The sequence below is a fragment of the Hydractinia symbiolongicarpus genome, chromosome 4 (genome assembly GCF_029227915.1).
Source record: "Hydractinia symbiolongicarpus strain clone_291-10 chromosome 4, HSymV2.1, whole genome shotgun sequence".
Classification (NCBI taxonomy): domain Eukaryota; kingdom Metazoa; phylum Cnidaria; class Hydrozoa; order Anthoathecata; family Hydractiniidae; genus Hydractinia; species Hydractinia symbiolongicarpus.
The window spans coordinates 26,426,007-26,445,955 of record NC_079878.1 but is presented as its reverse complement, the minus strand read 5'-3'; the positions used below and the strand labels follow the sequence as shown (position 1 = coordinate 26,445,955).

The window sequence follows — 19,949 nt, the reverse complement described above, 5'->3', positions numbered from 1 at the left end:
GAACACTTAAACCTCAAAATTCTGACAGTTTTCTTTGACATTTTGACAATACTTTGAGCATTAATGACTTTCCTGACATAGTGGACTATGTAAATTTAATTACAAACATATATTGATTGGATATATAGATTGTAAAAAAATAAATTCTGATTCTTTAGGAGCAGGTCTGAAATTCACTCCTTGTCAATATTTTGAAATGAAATAGTTATGACTGGCCATTAAAATTTAAATTGCTGACATTTTGTGACAATGTTTGTAGTCTGTCAATTAACTCAGATGGTAGCTACAGTCGCGACGGAAGAATCTCTATAGACTTTTTTCGATGCGAGAATTCCTATGGATTTTTTCCATGGACTTACGACTGGTATAAAAAAAATTTCTAATTTCTTGACAATTTAATTTAAGAGTGGCAACCTGCGTTCAATTTAGAAAAAATCAAATATTTTGTACCAATTTCGCAAAAAAAAAATTGATAAATTTGTACTACTCAAAATTTACAACGTTTTATAAGGTGTTTATGTGGGAGATAAAAAAATAAGGACTGCTAAAGTTGAAATTTGAGCATTATGTGTAGTTCTAGGTAAATTAGAAGAAAAAGAAGTGAAAATCGTCACCCTCGTTTCCAGGGTTTTTGCCTTTATCTTATATCAAAAAGGCAAGGGCGTTTTTTAAAAAGAAAAAAATATCCAAATCTCAAGGGAATTAATAGTCGCGAATAGCGATTTAACCAAAAATTTTCGTGGTAAATAATTTTCGCGAAATTAAAAAAAACTCGCAAAAATTAATCAACGCGAAAATTAATTCCCTAAGGTAATAAGATCCACCATACGGTGAAGATTATAAGAAAATCTCTTTTCAACAGAACCAATCATCCACATCATGGTCCCGGGAACACTTCTGCCAGAATAAATTTTGATAGAAAGAGGATTTTTAACAGAGAGTTGATCTCTTTGGAGTTGTATGTGAAATCTTCCATCTGCAAATCTTCCATCTCCCCAATTTTTCTCGCATGGCTCGAGTTAACCCAGGCTATGGTAACATTCACTCGCCCATATTGATTCACTGTCAAGGGGAATCGAACCCCGGTCTCCCGCAAGTACGAGAGTTATTCCTATTAAGCTACGGCGACATTGTAAAGCTCGACATCACATCGCCAAAAAAAAAGAAAAATATAATTTTAGGAATTTATTTTAGGATATAAAAATCTGGTATATAAACAAAAATCTACAGAGATATATTTGAAAATAGTTAGTGTAGTCCGTTTATTTGCGTGCATAAAACGATAGAATCTACAGAGATATATCTGAAAATAGTTAGTGCAGTCCGTTTATTTGCGTGCATAAAAAGAGAAATATTTAAAAACTTGTAATAACTACAACAACCATTAAAATTTAAAGTCTAAAACATAAATATTGCCACAGATATTTATATGTTTACAATAAATATCACTACAAGAGAATTAGATCCATTATAAGACTGGCCAGCTGAATAATTATTCAAATACTTGCATATTATATTTACAAAGTTTTAACACCCATAAACACTTTCATCACTGTACGCTATGTATAAGAAGAAGTCTTCCTCATGATGTTCCTGGTACAATTGTCCCATAGTTGCAGATGTCGGAGGTATAACATTATTTACAAAAAAGAAAAGAGCATCTTCAGCACGCAAATGTATCCTTTTTCGAATGAGGAAATAGAACTGACCAACTATAAAATAAAGAGTAAACAATTGTATACACTTTTCTATTCTTATAAGAAACCAAGCAAACGGATATATAACTAGTTAAAGTGTCTAACACGTTTCCCTATTTTTTAGGGGTTCTATAAGAGAAAACATGATTTTGACACAACAAACTTTCACTAAAACATATGCAAGGAAAAAAGATGATGATGCCCTTTCCGTTAAAATCGTCAATTTTAAGTAGTCTTCTGATTCCTTGTTATGTCAGGTACCAAAACTTCAATGTCATTGATTGGTGGAAGGCATATGTGAACATTTCTTATGTTTTTCAACTAGTAAAAGTTTCCTAAAATTTTCAGCTGTTAGCTTCTTATAAAGTGGTTTCTTATAAAACATGTAGTTAAAAAACGAAGCAGCTAAACACAAAAGGGAAACAATAAATTTAAAAACAAAGAAAACACCAACCAGTCAAATCAGATGGAACCAAATATTTCTTTTTATCCAAATCACCAATCCTTGCTTTTGGTGCTTTCTCTACAATGACCTTTAAAATAATAATAATAACAATGGAAAGAATACAAAATAAATGTCTACATACCAACATTTTTGAAGTGATAATTAGGCTGGGATATGCATATAATACGAATAACACTTTATCAGAGTATGCATATGTTATGCATATTTGAGGTGATATGATTTTGTTTTTAGTTTTATAATAACATTTAAAAAACTAATGGTGAAACTACTTGAGGCCAAATTCACACCTAGTGTAATAAAGCTGTTAAATGACTGTCTAATTAAATACCCACAACGTAAGGTAATGTTGTACTACAAGTAAAGTATCTAATGCTTATTTAACACCAATTGGGAAAGCCTTAACGCAGCTTAACCTGCCCAGTGACCTGTTTCACTAGAAAAGTTAATGTTCACACCAGTGTGTTAATGAATTTAAAAACTCAAATGTAGCTAAAAGAATAAATATTTTCACCATACAAGTCAAATTAGAAAAAACCGACCAGTGGAAACAATTCACTAACTATAGGTTTTTGTGATTTTCTGGGCTAGGCACTTATTTATTATTATTATATGTGTGTACAACACACAGTCAAAGAAAACAATGCACTGAATAAATTGTCAAAATTTAAATGAAAAGTGATCAAAAGTTGCCCAGATATGCTATTCAAATCGTGGATATTAGGTTAGCTTCATTTTCAGAAAGAAAGAATTATTAAATGAAAAAGAATAACTTTTGCAACTTTTTAACTTATTGATTTTCTAACATATATCATTGAACATTGTTGTAAGATCCTAGTCATACTTTTATGCCATTGAAATATTGGAAAACGTAGCCATGGTACACACTTGAAATGAAACTACAGCAATCCTGTATGCAGGTTTATTAGAGATGGATTATTTTTCAACCATGCCAAAAAGGTATTTTTCAGTGGAGAGGTGTAAATATTAGAATACGGAATAAATAGGAGGTAAGCTGCACAAAAGAGGTCTAAAATATCATTTGCAAAGTTTGTCATCATAAACCTAAGATTTACTACTGCTTGAGTGGGGATATTGGGGTGGAGCCAAAAATTATATTACATGTGTAGCAGGAAGAAAATAACACAACATTAAGCCATCGCGCATACTCACTGGAACTCTGTCTGGGTATTTTTTTCGAATTTTTTCTCCTTCAGATCTTCTCTTCTCAAATGGATGTTCCTCCTTATACTCCCATTTCATATTGAAATATCACGAAAATACTGAATCGTTCAGTTCTTACGTTTTATGAAAGCCAAAAGATTATCCCTGCTTGTTGTTATTTCCTGCAGTTTAGTAATTTCGTTTTTGACCAGCAAGTACAATTTTTCTGCTGTTAAAGCAATAATGGCGTCTTTCGATCAAAACATTAAATCACGTGATTAACGTCGAAATTTTTTTCCTTTTTGGTCAGCGGTTATCGTGCAAAGAGCAAACATAATGCATCTCAATCACATCATTTATTATATTTTCCTAGTTTTATTCAACATTTTTTGATCTTTTAAAAAATTATAACCTTCCTGGGACATGAATCTGTCATAACAGGACAATCATTTATTAAAATTTTATAGTAGCACACGGTCTGTTGTCTAAGTACGAGGTTGCTTGATGTTCAAGTAACATGTGCACGAAATTTGTATTATTATGCTTTCGCTTTCTTCAGCTCTTCTGGTCTGATCAGATCCAAAAGAACAAATCGCTTAAATAATGTAGTACGCCTTAGTTTACTCTAATGTTTGCAGATAAAGCTAACTACTTGTGCAAAATTCACGAACTATCTAGCTGCTGGCAAAGGACAATGATTAGTGATTAGGAAGAAACTTTATCTATTTTAGGAAAAATAGCAGCCCATTTCTAAGGATTCATGCTCAAGGCAATAGAATGTGTTTGGCGCTTTAACCTACACTTCACCTACTTTTAATTTAAGTTTTAAATATTAGCTAAGTAGCTAGCTAGCTAGCTTGCTAATAGTTAGCTTTATATTTATAAAATGATGAAATAATTTAATATGTTTGTGTCCTTAGCCAACATTTTAGCAGTCTAAAATAGAGCAAATAAGTGTCACTTTGGCAAAAATTTTATGTTAATCAATTCACTCTTATAATATCTATGCATGCAGCCCTGTGAATTAACGTCGGTCCAAACTTTCAGATTCAAGGACGGCTACATTTTTAAAACACGATCTAACAAAGCATTTTTTCGTTTTTCGTTCTTAAACTTTTAAAATGCGATCTAAAAAGCATTTCCATCGCCTTTTTTTGTTCTTAAACTTTTAAGCTTTTCATTGCTGTTTTTCGTTCTTAAACTTTTAAAATGCAATCTTTTCTATCGCTGTTTTATATTCTTAAACTTTTAAAATGCAATCTAAAAAGCATTTCTATTGCCGTTTTTCGTTCTTAAACTTATAAAATGCGATCTAAAAAGCATCTTTATCGCCTTTTTTTGTTCTTAAACTTTTAAGCTTTTCATTGCTGTTTTTCGTTCTTAAACTTTTAAAATGCAATCTTTTCTATCACTGTTTTATATTCTTAAACTTTTAAAATGCAATCTAAAAAGCATTTCTATTGCCGTTTTTCGTTCTTAAACTTATAAAATGCGATCTAAAAAGCATCTTTATCGCAGTTTTTCGTTCTTAAACTTTTAAAATGCAATCTAAAAAGGATTTCTATCGCCGTTTTAGCTAATTAAATTTTGCAAACAAGACATGAACTCTATTGTTTTCAACATGCAAAAATAGGTCATGTATTTAATAATAGGTTAACAATAACAGTTCTGACGCTACCGAAAGCTCATGCGAAGGTGATAACTATCGCGTACATGTAAAGTTACATTCGAGCGGTATTGTAATAACAATAAAACAAAAGCTAGCTTACTCTCCTGTTTTCTATTTCAGAGTAGCTGACAAGAGTCAAATAATACTTGCCCAAATTAGCATTGGATTTAAGCCCTGCAGATGTTAACTTAATTGAATGTTGTAAGAATTTTGTTTATTTCTTTGTTCACTCACAAAAAAAGGATTTTTTTTCTCTTGGGAATTACGAGTAATATAAAGAGAAAGTTATTTCTATATTTTGTTACATCAGGCAAGCTTAAAGTTCCCTTAGATTTAAAAGCAACTCCAGCAAATCTCCTATATTGGTGACATTCATTTGTATTTTTTTGTTATTTCATTTATTGTGATAGAAAATGAGCATATATGTTTATATTACAAAATCACAATTTAAAATGAACAGCCAACTCTGGTCTTAGCAAATTTTGGCAAAATCTCATAAATTGTTTTTTAGTGTTTTCTCCTAAAATTTTACCTGAAACCTCCTAAAATCTCTTACCTTGCTTGTTCCTTTCTTGTGATCTTCCAAAAACGTGTCAATTTTTCAGGAAAAGATAAATACGTGGTCAAGTTTGCAGATGGTTGTGAAGTATTTATAGTATTGGAAGAAAGGGTATTGAAGTTATGGTATTGTACATCCATATTTATTAGTGAAATAATCTTTCCTTAGTAATCTTAACCACATAACATAACATAACACCTGAATGGAATTATCTCCCTTTAAAATAAAGCAATTAAAATTAATAAATCCAAAAATAATTTAATAAATCCAAAATACTTACTTTTCCTGACACAATTAAGCCAAAATACTTTTTATTTACGTATGATCACTATCATAAAAATTTACTTAAAAGAATTTTCACTGTGGTTACAAATACCCATACCCATAATACTAGAAAGGCATCAACAATAACCTAATACTTTCAAGTGTTAATACAACTCGGTATGGAATTTATAGTATAAAATATCAATCAATTTGTTGCTGGAATACAATCAATAACCAACAAATTGATAAAAAGCTGTCATCACTATCCAAAAAGCAGTGCAAAAAAAATAATTACAAATCAATTGTTAAGTAAATACTTATAAGGAATATATATAAACTAAGAATTTATTTGCTACACTTAAATTTAAATATATATATATATATATAGCTATATTTTTTATTTAATTATATATATATATATATATATATATATATATATAGCTATATTTTTTATTTAATTATATATATATATATATATATATATATATATATAGCTATATTTTTTATTTAATTATATATATATATATATATATATATATATATATATATATATATATATATATATATATATATATATATATATATATATATATATATATATATATATATATATATATATATATATATATATATATATATATATATATATATATATATATATATATATATATATATATATATATATATATATATATATATATATATATATATATATATATATATATATATATATATATATATATATATATATATATATATATATATATATATATATATATATATATATATATATATATATATATATATATATATATATATATATATATATATATATATATATATATATATATATATATATATATATATATATATATATATATATATATATATATATATATATATATATATATATATATATATATATATATATATATATATATATATATATATATATATATATATCTTATTTGTTTTTTTGTTGAGAGGGGGGCTAGTTCTTGATTAGATTTATCTATTTGACTAGCTCTCCTGTTAGGTTAGATTATTGCATTATTTATACTCTAGTCAATTTATTTTTGTAAAACGTTTTTTTTTGTAATGTAACTTAACAAATAAATGTATTTACTTACTTACTTACATTAAGGCTGTTTTCCAAATAAAAATTAAAGAATCCTCTGTTTTCATAAAAAAAAAGTCCTGAGTTATCTATCTATTGAAGTTCTGCTGAAATTTTATCAGACATTAATAATTTGAAAAACACACCCATTTAGATTATAATAAATTATTTCTATGGGATGGAAGAGATTAATTATTGTTAGAAACATGATAATACTTGTGATGGTAATGCTGATTCTGTTATATTCACATGAAATATCAAAATCTTTTTCTGCAGCATTGGAAAAAAGTGAAGAAACCATAATAAACTTTGGTGAACTTCAACATTATTCGCACACTGTTGTTACTAATGTCACCCAAAAGTGCAACAAATCAATCAACATCCTTATCCAGTTTGTCAATGCTAAGGAAAATAGAAAACTTCAGAAGAACTTATTCAACTTTTTAGTATCTCTCTTGAGTCGAACACGTTGTCACATCACACTTTACATCACAAGTGATAAAGATGGAAAAGGCATTGCTGAAGCAATATTTTCAACTTTTCAAAAAAGTTTTACTTTATTAGTCTTACCAAAAAGGATTTATTTAGATATTTCTGTGCTGGCAAAACAGTTAGTTCATGTAATAAAACCGTTACAGGTGATTGTTTATTGTTTGTTATAATATATATATGTTCAGAATAACTTATATCCCAATATATATACTTATATACCAAGTCAATAGTCATAAAAGGTTTGTCTTGTTATAGATTTTTCTCAAAAAAAGTTATTCCTAATAAGGTGTAATGCTGTAAGGTTTGTTACAATTGTATAATTTTTTTCTACTTTTTTATTGATAGGAACTGTTCAGTTCAAATGCAAATGCTTACTACAAAAACGTCCTGTTCTTTATTCCAACAGCTATTCATCGTGTTCTTCCCCCTAAACTCTCCAAGATAATCATGTTAGATATCGATTTGCAGCTGCGTGTAGACATTATGGATTTGTTTGCATTCTTTGAGTTGATGAATGCTACTCAAATTATTGCAATTGCACAAGAACAGCAACCTGTTTATTGGCATATTACGTGGGACTATAGAGAAAACAATCCTGGCACGTTGATTGGAGCACCCCCACCACATGGATTAACAGGTTTTAACAGTGGTGTGATGTTAATGAACTTAGATGCGATGAATAATAGCAAACTTTATAATACCTACTTAGATGACAAGGTAAAGCTTGCCCAACTTGCATTGAAATATAGTTATAGAGGTCACTTGGGTGATCAAGATTTTTACTCACTTCTAAGTTTTGAGCATCACGAATTGTTTTATGTTTTGCCATGTCAATGGAATCGACAGTTATGCGAATGGTGGCGGCATAATGGATATGGTGATATATTTGATCAATATTTTAATTGCTCTCAACCGTATCACATACTGCATGGGAATTGTGACACCCCTATTCCTTCAAATTTTTGAGAACTGTCAATACTATTTGAACTAGTTTTGTGAAATACTAGTAAAAAAGAAAGTTTTTTTCTTACCCTTGGGTTTTGTGAGATTCTTCTCAGAATCTCAATATTTATATTTCTAAATTTTTACATGTTATATAAGTCTGGATTTTTTAATTTGTTTGCTTTTTTTACATTTATGTATTTTGCATTTATATATATGCCCTAATTATTTATAGAAATTTTTGTACTCAAATAAACATGTGTTTGCCAAAAATCATCTTTACCATCTTTCAATTAGCAAATCTTCACTTCTTCTAATAAATCAGCTATCGTTTTGACAAGAATATTCATTTATTTATTTAATCATCTTTTATTTATTCTTATTTATTTTACAAGGTTTGTATTTTAAGTTTAGGTGCGGGTATTGTGGCAGCTTATCTGAATTGAAAACTAAATTTTTAAGCCTAAGTACCAAGAGCCATTTAGTGCTTAAAATTAGCCAAAAAAAACATCCGTGTAAAATGTGTAAACAGACTATTTCCTCATTAATTTTTATTTTTTATGCACATATGCATAGTTTACAAACTTAGATAAATGGAGTAATTCATTGTCTGACCAAAGTCATGCAAGGCTCCTGACACCCAGCATACTTGCAACACTTAAAAGGATTAGAAATTTGTTATATATTATTATTATGAAGTGTAAGATATTTGAATATATTAAGGATTTTATACTTTATTCATTGTAAATATTTCTCGTTAAATTTTTGTACTAACTCTTAAAATGGTAAATGTAATTTAAAACAGAAGTTAATGTTACCATAGTCCTTACATTACATACAATGAAAAAATTTGCAATCTTTGATTTATTATATACAAGAAAACTTTAACAACTTCATAGTAACAATATGTCTTGTTTTTAGCACTCCCTACTTTTAGTGACCCTCTTTTAAGTATTTTATTTTCCCAATACTCGTCCTAACATATTAGTAGAGGTAAATACAATATTAAATTTGAAAATAAGTGTCCCCCTCCAAAAAAGGACAGGTTTTCTTTTTGAATTTCAGTTTGCTGTATTTTTAAATTTGTAAAATTAATATTGTTGTGATGCCTTTCACAAATTATAGCGAATTTAAAAATAGTTTTTTAAACCACCCTCTCCTTAACCCACCCCTCTAATAACTACCCTCCTTTAAATTTTGAAAAAAAATGTAACAAGGGCCAGGTCAGAGGAAATATGGTGTTTTTATTTATATCAAAATGTTTATGTATTCTGAATTGTAGACTTAAAAAATGAATGTTGTGTGGTACAAAAACGTAGGTAAGATAAGAGGGGAAGAGGCTTCCCCTATTTTTCTTAGCCAGGTGGAGATATTTCAGAGTGTTTTGTTGAGAACTCCTTGTGATAAACACAGAAATTATCACCGGTTGTTTGGACTTTATAAAAAAGCTAGTTATATAAAAAATTTTAGTTGATGAAGAACAATTTTAAATAAATTTTTTCAGTGCAGAAACTTCGCTGGCAGAAACATTCATTAATTTTGAACAAATTTTATAAAAATTTTATGTATCAAAACACCAATGACATAATATTCCTTCGATTTGAAAACATTAGTGTTAGCAAAGCACAATTTCTTGCCAAATATGGTCTAATTTAGTTCAAATTCTATGCTGTGAAAATAATATATTTTGAGGCTCTGGAAATTTTCAAGATTATATTTTAATGATTGGAGAAAGTTATTAATGCTGCCAACATTTTTCGTTGGCATAGATTGCAAAAATTACTGTTTACAAAATCCTAATATAAATACCAAAGGTTTTTTATCTACGAAGGTTTCTGTGCACACCTAAACAAATATTAGGTTTTCAATTTCTTATTACAGAAAAAGTAAAGATTAAACCAACAAGAATATGGCACCTTAAATATGTTTCAATACCTTCGAAAAGCTGTTGCAGGAAACAATGTAAAAGGTTTGTTGATCTTATGTGAATGCAGGTGTGTTTTGTTGTATCACATCAACTTGTGTCATCATTAAGGCAACCTTTACATGAAGTTTTATTTCCGGGGTGAAATGAAAATTTTATTTTATCTTCTTGTCTAGCCTTTATAATTGTTTGCATTATTTCAAGCGAAATAAAACTAATTTTGGTGGTGATTTCACCTTAGCCTAAAAGATTGAAAAAAATAATTAATTTTGCCTTAATAATATTTATATAAATACAATTTACCAGAAATGAAACAATTTCTAATGGTATTATCAACATTCTCAGCTTAGCAAAGTTATTGTGCATGTTCAAAAAGGTACTGCGCATAGGTTAAAGCTACCAAAGTACGAGTTAAATTGAATATAATATTAATAAAATATATAATAGGCAATCTGAGTTTTATACCAAAAATAAATAAAATCATTGTCCTTTTTGTTCGCTATTTTATTATCATGTAGTTTACAATCAATAACAAACATTTTTGTCTGTAAAAAGCTAATGTTTATACACATTAAACAATTGTTTTCCTCTTTAGATCTACGAAATAGTTTAATCCAGGATGAGTATCGAAAGAAAAAGTTGAAAGAGAATTTAGCACGCCAAATTAAAAAGGTGACCGTTATTAACACCCTACGTGTCTTCAATGACTCACTATACCACCACTACTTCTTTAACAATGAACTTTTTTTTTCTATAGTTGCAAAAATCACATGTAAATGATGATGTTCGCATCGTTGAAAGGTTAGTGTAATTTAATGTTATTAACATTCTAAATTATTTAGAGAAAAATAAAATCAATTGATTATATTTTAGAAATGATGAAGACGCATTGCAAGTGTGTATGGCATTGGAAGCCATATTTCTGCATGAATACCAGCAACATGCTCCTTCGGTAAGTGTTCTTTTTAGTAGTTTTATTTACAGATTTAAGTGTTAGCACCTTTTTGTTGTTATTTATCATATAGAAGCTTAACAAACCTATGATGTGATAGAATTTCTCACAATCATGCACACAGGTTGTTTCAAGAAAATATTGACTGTTCATTTTATGTTTTTGTGTCAATTGCTTTTTAGTTAGCAGTCACCAATTTGCGATCAATGTTTGTTGATGGAGTTCGCACCACTGACGATGATATTGTTTCCATAGTATGTGTGTACTCCACAGTTTTTTCCATCTATTTTTTTATTTATATCAGACACATTTATTTGCACATTTATGCGGTTTCCAATGTTAAGTTTAAATTGATGGAACAGTTTTTTTAATAAGGGAACATTGTCTTTCAAACACAGACCAATTCTTTACATATTAACCAATTATTGATTGATTTTCCAGAACTTTTTTGCTTAATCCCCCCAAAATTTTTATATATTAGGCATTCTGGGATATGTTGAAGGAGGTTACACACCATGATGTTATTACACAGCTCAAGCACTTAGTAGTAACAACAGAGATTGGTTTATGCAGGGTAATTAATAGCTTTATATATGTTAAACATGTTATTTAATCAATAGTGATATTACTCTGTCACACTTGATAGCAATGCTTAAATTAAATACTTTCTTGTTTTTAGGCTTGGATACGACTTGCCTTAAATGATTGCTTAATAGTTAGCTATCTGGATGCAATTCTAGCTGACAGAAATCAGCTAAAGTAAGCAATGGGTTTGTTTAATTGCTGTAGAGACAAAAAAATTTACACTCGTATATGTTTCTCCTACAATTTTCCTTTTTTGCTTGTCTAGTTTTTTGAAACTGCTGGAGTTATATAATAATTTTACGATATTTAACAGATTTTAGAAGTTTTATGATTTGCTTGAAAGCATGTTCAACAAAAAACTGTAGCAAGATATGGGTGGTGGGATGTTTTACAAGCGTTTTTTGTGGTCTGGACAGATTGCTTGTTGTCATATATACTCAAATTTCATTTTTTACTTTTTTAGATGTTAAGTTTGGTGATTAAGACAAACAGTTATGTATGTCATTAGGGCATCTGCCAAACCTTGAAAGTCATAAAAACAGACTAGGCTATCTTCAAAAATCTTAGCTATCCATCATTCCTCAGAAGTAATTTTTTAAAATCTTTAAATAAATTTTTGTCAGTAGTGGCTCATTGATTTTATTGAGGGATTTTGCTGTGTTCTTACGAACCTGGAAATACAACGAAAATTATATTAGAAAACCCTGAAATACAGTACAATGTATGTGTTTACATTTTTGCAGTATTTCGTTGGTAAGTCTATTCATGGGTGATTTTTCGTTCATCGTCATTTTTTACAGTGAACTACAAATGCGGAATGCTGCGATTATTTGATTATTTGTTACTATCATTTGTTAGCAACATACATAGCTCTAAATGCTAGTAAACGTGCTTGTTTGTTTTAATATACATTGGATTGTTTGAAGTGATCTAACAAGCTTTGTCTTTTTTCTTGATGAAAGGTGAAGATTATACAAAATCTAAAAATGGATTTTTTTCTCAAATAATCAACTGAAATGCAGGATTTTTTTGTTTGAAAATGTAAATGCAACGGTTGATGATAGGCGAAAGATTAACCATGAATGGCCTAAATTATGTCTATATCCAAGGGTGATTTGGATTTTTTTGGGAGAAAGGGGTGTAAGGTAAATTGCTTTATGGAAGGACCAGTCAAAGAACACTAACCTTGCAAATCATGTTAAATGTCATATATATATATTTATTTAGGAAATATTATGGAGTGAATGCTTTTCTTATGGATAGTGAACTACCTGATATCTTAAAAGAGTATCTACAAGGTATTATAATTTTCACAAACATAAGAAAATTCATGTAACAATGAATGTTATATTAATACTTAAAAAATCAGATATTTTAGATGTTATTTAAGTACTAAATGCTGAATGGTATTCAATATTGTTGAAAAGTTAGTTTGTGTTTATGCAGGTCTCATGCAGTTTGAGTTTCGTTTGAACTACAACTCATCGAAGTTAAATATGTGGGACACACTTCCGTTACAACTTGCAGGTATACTACCGGACGATAACAAACTAGAATCAAAACAAAGTGCTCAATGTGAAGGTAATACAGCTCGCTTGAAAGATGTAGCTGTCAAAAATGATATTCTTGGTCCTGTTTTAACACGTAGTGATATTCAACAAACAGGTAAGTCTTGTTGAACATTTATGAATGAAAATGCCCAAATCCTTTTGGTATTCTCACAATATCTCTGTCCTAATTTACGAGCTTCACATAAGTCCTCTTAATTCAAACATTATCACACGTTGTACTTATAGGCATCAATATAAGTTTAATTCAGGACACGCAAACTCAAAATGAAAGTAAAACTCCATTATCAACGGCATCATCTGATAAAATCCAACTCAATGAAAGTCCTTCAGTGGAAGGAATACAGTCAAGTATTGATACAACAGTCTCAAGAAAGATTTTTAAAATTGAAAGCGATACTCTTACGAAGGTAATTAAAGTATATGTCAATTGAGGTGAAAATGTGAAGATTTCTAAAATCATTATGTTGATGCTTGCAATATTTAACATAATGTCATATTTGCTAGGTTAAGCGTACTCACTATTAAACACTCCTCTCATAAATGTGTCTTGTAGATCTGATAAAAGGGTGTGAGTGTTACGTATCCACAAAAACTTTCCACAAAAACTTTTAAGAGAGTTTTTATCCTTTATGTTACTACTTACTACAACAATCCATTTTAAACATTTATTGACTGTGAATTTTATCTCAGAAGAAGATAATGCAATTTGTATTTTAGAACGTTTCTTCAGAACATGTAGAAAATGTAGAAGAAAAAGAAAGCAGCCCCTCTACACATGATGTCGATGCTGAGAGTATGTCACAGAACTCTGTTGTCCAGAACGATGCTAACGAAGCTCCACCTGTATTCATCGGGAACCGTTTGGGTGGTAACGGATGGTCTGGTTGGTCTTCTTCGTTTGAACGGGAGTCCTCTGTTGATGTCAATTCTGAGGAAAAACAAGATTCGGGAGAAAAAAGTGTGGAGGAGAACACAGATAAGGAGGAAATTGCTGATATGAACAAGAAAAACGAAAGTTTTGGGACACTTCTCAAAGTATATGGTGACAACAATCCGTCTAAAGATACAGAAGTACTGAATCCATCTTCTGATGAGGTAGATGCAGGCGTGGTCATATTACCCAAGGAAAATACTGTTACAGAAGCACCAGAGGTTTGATTAATCCTTATTTTAGAAAACTAACCATTGTTTTTAAATAATTTTTGGTGTGGAATTTCTCTTTAATACTTTTAAAATTGTTTTTGAAGTGACTTTTTTGTAATTACAATGTACTGTACTCGCGAAGATTTTTTTTATCATTTAGAAGGAGGACTGTACTTCCCCTACTCAGTCAGGTATGAAATCTCTTCAGATTGCACCTATGTCACGTGATAGATGAAATAATGTAAATGTTTTTATTGCTTTTTCCAGATGCCAATCTTGCACAGATGAATTTTGAGGTTTGTATTGTTGTTTTCTATAAAGTCATTTTTGCAAGCAAACATGTATATTTGAAGATTCATAACAAAAAACGGAATCTGAAACTTAAAAAAGCATTGTTTTAAGATATCTTATTTTTGTCTGTTAATTCTAATTCTGTGCAATGATACTCAAAAAGTGCACTAGACGCCAAACCGACGCTAAGGTGGAATTTCTAATGAAACGAAATTGATCAAATCATTCTATGTCAGTCGCATGCAGAGTTAGGATCACTTCCTACTATTTGTCGTTCAATGTTGATGGATTTGATCAATGTTGTTTCAGAAGAAACTGAACTAAACCAAAGGAAGGAAAGAAGGTGTTTAATTCAATAATAGTTCATACCATAAACCATTAAACTCTCGAACTGGTCATAAACTTTTATTTATATATACACTCTTTTGTAGATTTTTTTAAAGCGAGTTTATCTTCTGTAAAAAAGTAAAACTATGTATTTTAACATTTTTTCTAATATATTTACGTTCTTATTTTAATAGGTTGTTCCAATGAGTTATTCTTTACAAAAACATCACATAGACGAGGTATAAGAACTTTCTAAAAGCCATTTTACCGTTCCTTCCACCTGGATAGCCATCCAGTTCTGAATGAACAAACTTACTTATCAATGACGCTGAAAAATTACCTTTGTCTGTATAAGTTCTTTGTCAACTGTTCGTTTAAATCGAAACGTTTGAAATCTCCAGCATTTTAGTAGAAATAGCATAGTAATCCTCAACCTCTCCTTGGATTTTTTTATATAATCTGCTTGTACCTGGACTCGTTACGTAAAGTTTTTAAGAGTTACGAAGTTAATTATAAGGATAGTCGTAAGGAAAACTGTAAAAATAAAATAAGCTATTGTTAATCAATGAAAAATCCATAGGAAGTTTTGAAAAATGTAATACACCGAGTCAAGATCGAAATGCACAGATAAGATTTATCATAGCATATTCGTGTTTCCATTTGTTACTGAAAATGGTTCATTCCGAGACATTGAAGTAGAACTACTCAGTAAACAATTAAAGCACAGATGCCATGATTAACTTTCGCCTACATATACACGCCATCCGGATAAGTTATGAGTGTGCTGGTGGCATATTGTCGAGCGTGGTGTGGTGGGGGCCTTTACTGCTCCTAGTTGTGGGGACCGTTGTTCGAATCCTACTTGCTGCCAGGCTGCCAGGCTGCCAGGCTATATGTTAGGGATTCACATGTAAGTCTATTTCAGTTTGATCAAAGTGCGTGATAGCTGGTATACTACTTTTCTAGAAAACTCAATCTTCGTTGAATCAACTAACTATGATTGGATTGGAGCAAGGTTTAGATAAACAGAATTTCCGCTGCAAGCAATGTGGAAAACCTATTGGTTTAAGTATGTTGACTTGTCTTTTTGCGCATGCTTGTAAGAGTAAGAGATATTCAATACTTCTTGCACCCTTCTTCACTGTGTTTCTTTTTTTTCTTTTTAGTATATGGGCCGTACAGAGTGTGTTATTATGATGGAGGGTAGGTGTGGTTTGCACTTTTGTTTGTTACTTGTAAACAAGCAGTGTGATCAGTGATATGGATTCGTTGTTAGGTATTATTGTTTTGATTGCCATGACGACGAAGAACACGTGATACCTTCGAGAGTTATACAAAACTGGGATTTCAAAAGACATAAAGGTGAATTTTTCTCTTTGATTTTCTTATTTTATTTTTTACTTTGTTAAGCTATCAACTTCGCTATATAAAGGTGTTTTTTTTTTTGCCACACGAAACAATCTACATATTTTTGTTACCTAAATTTGGCGAAATTTTGCTTTTTTTAGTATCAAAGTATAACAAATTATTCTTAATGAAAATTGAAGAAGAACCACTTTTTCATATTGATGAGATTAATGCTGAATTGTATGATGTGATCATAGAACTGAAAGAAGTCAAGGTAGGCTCTCTCTTTTCCCAAGGTATAAACCAGACATGCAAATTTCTTATGAAAACATTGATTTATGTCGTTACATGTTTTTTATAAGCAATTGAAATTATTCAAATTAAAAATTACTTTTTCAGGCTCAAAATATACTTAGGTTATGCTTACTGACAAAAAACTTATTGCTTATGAAAAACACATGATCAGGCTCAAAATATGCTAAGTTAAAAAAAAGATTGCATTTAAATTTTAAACATCAGTAATTACAACTTAAACGTCATTACATACTGGTTAATTCAGACATAAAGAATAAAAAGTGAAACTGCTCACGAAACAAAAAACATAAAAACTTCACAACATTCTCTTAGGGTCAACATAATGTTAGCATATGCTTAAAATGACCAAATTTAAGCCTACAGATGCTTATAAATGTCATACTTATAACAATAAAAACACATCCACAATATATCAACCTCATTATAAATTTGTAGTGTTATTTTAATTGATGACTTTTAGCTTCTTCGTTTGCAACTCCTGTACATCAAGGAATATGTTCAAACATGCAGAAATGAAGTAACAGAAGACTTCAGAATCAGGTTTTACTGACATATTTATATGATTTTATATATACTATATATTTATATATACTATATATTTATATATATATAGTATCTTTTTTTCCAAACCCTGTGAATTTTTTTGTACTTTAACGAGGCGGTTTTTATTGTTTTCAGGTAAATCAAGGGCGCCTTAAAAGAATAATTTCTTGCAAGCATTACTTTTGTGAAGTTTATGCTCGCGAAATAAATGTCTAATTGCAAAAATTAGTCTTACGAACTTTTCCATTTTCTCCTGATAAATCAGCAGGATTTTTTTTGCTGTCACGACTATTTATTTGAATTGCTAATCAAAATCACGAATGGATCGAATATTCATCAACTTAATTAATCTATATTTTTAATTCATTCGACCATTTCGAAAAAATATAAAATAAAAATATAAAATAAAAATCCTATGATCATGGATTCGCAAAAATTAATGAGCGCGAAATTCCAAAACTATATCACTATAGCGACAGCTGTATAAGTTGGTTGCAGAAGAATTATAAAAGCGATATTTTTTGTGCTATGTGCATAGTTTGTTAGAAAAAATATTCGAAAAATGTTGTATGTCTGTATAACAAGATACAAGTATTTACGAATGCATTATGGGATGTGCTTTTGTTGCATTTTTACATATGAATATTTTGTTGTTTCAGGTTATGGCCACGAGAATATTTATGTGATGACATTCATCAATATTCGTTATTAGTGAGTAAAATGATGCTTCGCACTTTTTCTGTATAATTTTTGTCGCTTTCTTCTTGATTATAAACGGTATTAATCCTATGTTTAGGATTTGGTGCAAGTCTACAATGGTCAGCTTGCGCACCATTTGAAGAAAGTGATTGTGCAGTTTTCAAAACATATATATAAATGCACAGTAAGCGATTTTTGTTTTTTTATATATTCTTTCTATTTACTCATCATAAACACATTATATGCATGTTTTGATATAAGAATCCACTTCATAAGAAATTGACTACTTCAAAAAAAACCCAACAATCACCATAGTAACAATTACACTTATTCCAATGTCGTTCACGTACCTGGTGTAACAAGAAATCGAGTAGGTTGACGATTCCAATAGAATAGACATAATTTTAGATGACGGATTGAATGCAAAAACCGCATTATTTCAACCTTTTTGTGTATATATATTTTATTGTGTTAAAACCATGCTTTTGGCGAAATATTCCTCTTTTAGATCCCGCCGTCCAATTTAAGAAAAATTCTAGTAAGATGACGTCCGAATATAAGAAACTTTTTCTACTACTAGTGGCTTTGTTTTTTATAAAAAAAACGTGTTTACACTGCCATAACAAAAACGCGTGCTGTGTGTATTCTGTGTTTTGTTTAATGGAGGAGAGTGTTACGACAAGATATTTTTCTATGTATTTTGTTTAGCTTTGTCGACAGAAAGGATTCATTTGTGAATATTGTCACGATCCAGCAATCATTTATCCGTTTCAAGTCAATATAGCCGCACAGGTAACTCAATAAGTTTATTAAATAATTTAAAAAGATGTAGGGGACTTATTGTTGGAAGAGAGGACTTCAAGCCGCTAAAACAGTCACAGGTAAGAAAGATACGTGAGCGTGACCATAAAACGTTTAAAACGAGTATTGTGCTTAACTTAGATAAAAAAACACGGTGATTCATTCGCAGGTGGGGCCTTGTATGGAAAAAATTCTTTGTTGAGTGGGAGCTTATTGAAAGAAGTAAATCCAGTAAAATTGTTTTTTAAACAGACAAACATTTTCATGCAAAACCCTTCTTAAAAAATCAAAACATTCGAAATGTAAAATTAGAAAAGTTTGATTCAATAAGACATCTACTTCTCAATCAATTCAACATGTTTTTTTCCTTAGTGTCCAGGCTGTTTATCAACGTTTCACATTAAATGTCGCCGCGATAAACGATGTCCGAAATGTGTACGAATACATTTGCGTTCTCAGACCAAAAAAAATGAGATGGATCGGCGGCTCTCTGTCAATCAAAAAGAACAGTTGGGGAGCAGTGATATTTTGTGACAAAATTACACGGAGACAATTTTTCGCAAGAGTGTATCTTCGATAATCATAGTGGCGATTCTTTTTAGTTCTTTTATATTTTATTGTATATATATATCTGTTTTACTAATTCTTCTGCAACTCTACAATCGTGGACTAATTATAATGAAGCGCCTAAAAAAATTTAAATTACTGGAACCGCGCCTTCCCTTTTAATGTAGGATTCATGTGGTACAATCAAATCTTCAGAGGAACTCGAGACAATAGTGAATATGTTTTATTTCTTTTGTCCGTGATTGTAGTTGGAATGGCAACCACCTACGCGTAACAGTGGAACATCTTTTAATTGGTCCTTTCTTCGTAGTTAACATACGTCGTAAAAATATCGGTTGTTTTCCTTTTATCCTTTGCCAAATTGGTTTCTTGTCCTTTGCGAAAACTTTTTGTATATTTCACAGAATTTTAATATTTTTAGAATATATTACTAATTTTATGCAAGGGTATACAACGGAGTTTTGGTGTGTGACATATAACGGCGATGAATGAGATTTTCTTGTAATAATGTAACCTA

The 19,949-nt window shown here is 30.0% G+C and overlaps 3 protein-coding genes across 4 annotated transcripts; 2 read left to right on the top strand and 1 right to left on the bottom strand.

Moving 5' to 3' along the window:
- Window positions 1-1,172: 1,172 nt before the first annotated feature.
- Window positions 1,173-3,588, bottom strand: LOC130642108 (gamma-aminobutyric acid receptor-associated protein). The gene is made up of 3 exons (XM_057449186.1): window positions 3,334-3,588; window positions 2,152-2,230; window positions 1,173-1,712 (listed from the first exon to the last, which is right to left on the bottom strand). The coding sequence occupies exons 1-3, from the start codon at window positions 3,421-3,423 to the stop codon at window positions 1,528-1,530; spliced, it is 354 nt and encodes a 117-aa protein (XP_057305169.1). The 5' UTR covers window positions 3,424-3,588; the 3' UTR covers window positions 1,173-1,527.
- Window positions 3,589-4,906: 1,318 nt separating this feature from the next.
- On the top strand, window positions 4,907-19,731 carry LOC130642104 (uncharacterized). Of its 2 annotated transcripts, none has more exons than XR_008982540.1 (24): window positions 4,907-5,677; window positions 10,249-10,336; window positions 10,887-10,963; window positions 11,049-11,092; window positions 11,165-11,243; window positions 11,426-11,497; window positions 11,725-11,817; window positions 11,923-12,002; window positions 13,056-13,126; window positions 13,275-13,493; window positions 13,625-13,806; window positions 14,117-14,551; window positions 14,703-14,733; window positions 14,810-14,838; window positions 15,355-15,399; window positions 16,127-16,229; window positions 16,327-16,363; window positions 16,437-16,522; window positions 16,669-16,781; window positions 17,283-17,362; window positions 18,025-18,076; window positions 18,162-18,248; window positions 18,773-18,945; window positions 19,238-19,328. XR_008982540.1 is itself a non-coding variant. In XM_057449183.1 (24 exons), exons 2-24 carry the CDS (start codon window positions 10,291-10,293, stop codon window positions 19,397-19,399), a joined length of 2,307 nt encoding a protein of 768 aa, XP_057305166.1. In that variant the 5' UTR covers window positions 4,921-5,677; window positions 10,249-10,290; the 3' UTR covers window positions 19,400-19,731. The 2 variants fall into 2 exon arrangements, 1 of the variants encoding a protein (XP_057305166.1); XM_057449183.1 differs by having other exon boundaries at window positions 4,921-5,677; window positions 18,773-18,856; window positions 19,238-19,731.
- On the top strand, window positions 6,820-9,272 carry LOC130642106 (xyloside xylosyltransferase 1-like). The gene is made up of 2 exons (XM_057449185.1): window positions 6,820-7,571; window positions 7,771-9,272. The coding sequence occupies exons 1-2, from the start codon at window positions 7,107-7,109 to the stop codon at window positions 8,389-8,391; spliced, it is 1,086 nt and encodes a 361-aa protein (XP_057305168.1). The 5' UTR covers window positions 6,820-7,106; the 3' UTR covers window positions 8,392-9,272.
- Window positions 19,732-19,949: the final 218 nt, after the last annotated feature.

Coding starts and splice junctions, on each gene's coding strand:
- LOC130642108 (XM_057449186.1), bottom strand. CDS start 3,423: ATGAAATGGGAGTATAAGGAGGAACATCCATTTGAGAAGAGAAGATCT. Junction 2,231..3,333: donor AATACCCAGACAGAGTTCCA/GTGAGTATGCGC, acceptor ATTATTTTAAAG/GTCATTGTAGAGAAAGCACC. Junction 1,713..2,151: donor GGTTCCATCTGATTTGACTG/GTTGGTGTTTTC, acceptor TTTATTTTATAG/TTGGTCAGTTCTATTTCCTC.
- LOC130642106 (XM_057449185.1), top strand. CDS start 7,107: ATGGGATGGAAGAGATTAATTATTGTTAGAAACATGATAATACTTGTG. Junction 7,572..7,770: donor ATGTAATAAAACCGTTACAG/GTGATTGTTTAT, acceptor TTTTATTGATAG/GAACTGTTCAGTTCAAATGC.
- LOC130642104 (XM_057449183.1), top strand. CDS start 10,291: ATGTTTCAATACCTTCGAAAAGCTGTTGCAGGAAACAATGTAAAAG. Junction 13,127..13,274: donor CTTAAAAGAGTATCTACAAG/GTATTATAATTT, acceptor GTGTTTATGCAG/GTCTCATGCAGTTTGAGTTT. Junction 14,839..15,354: donor TTGCACAGATGAATTTTGAG/GTTTGTATTGTT, acceptor TTATTTTAATAG/GTTGTTCCAATGAGTTATTC.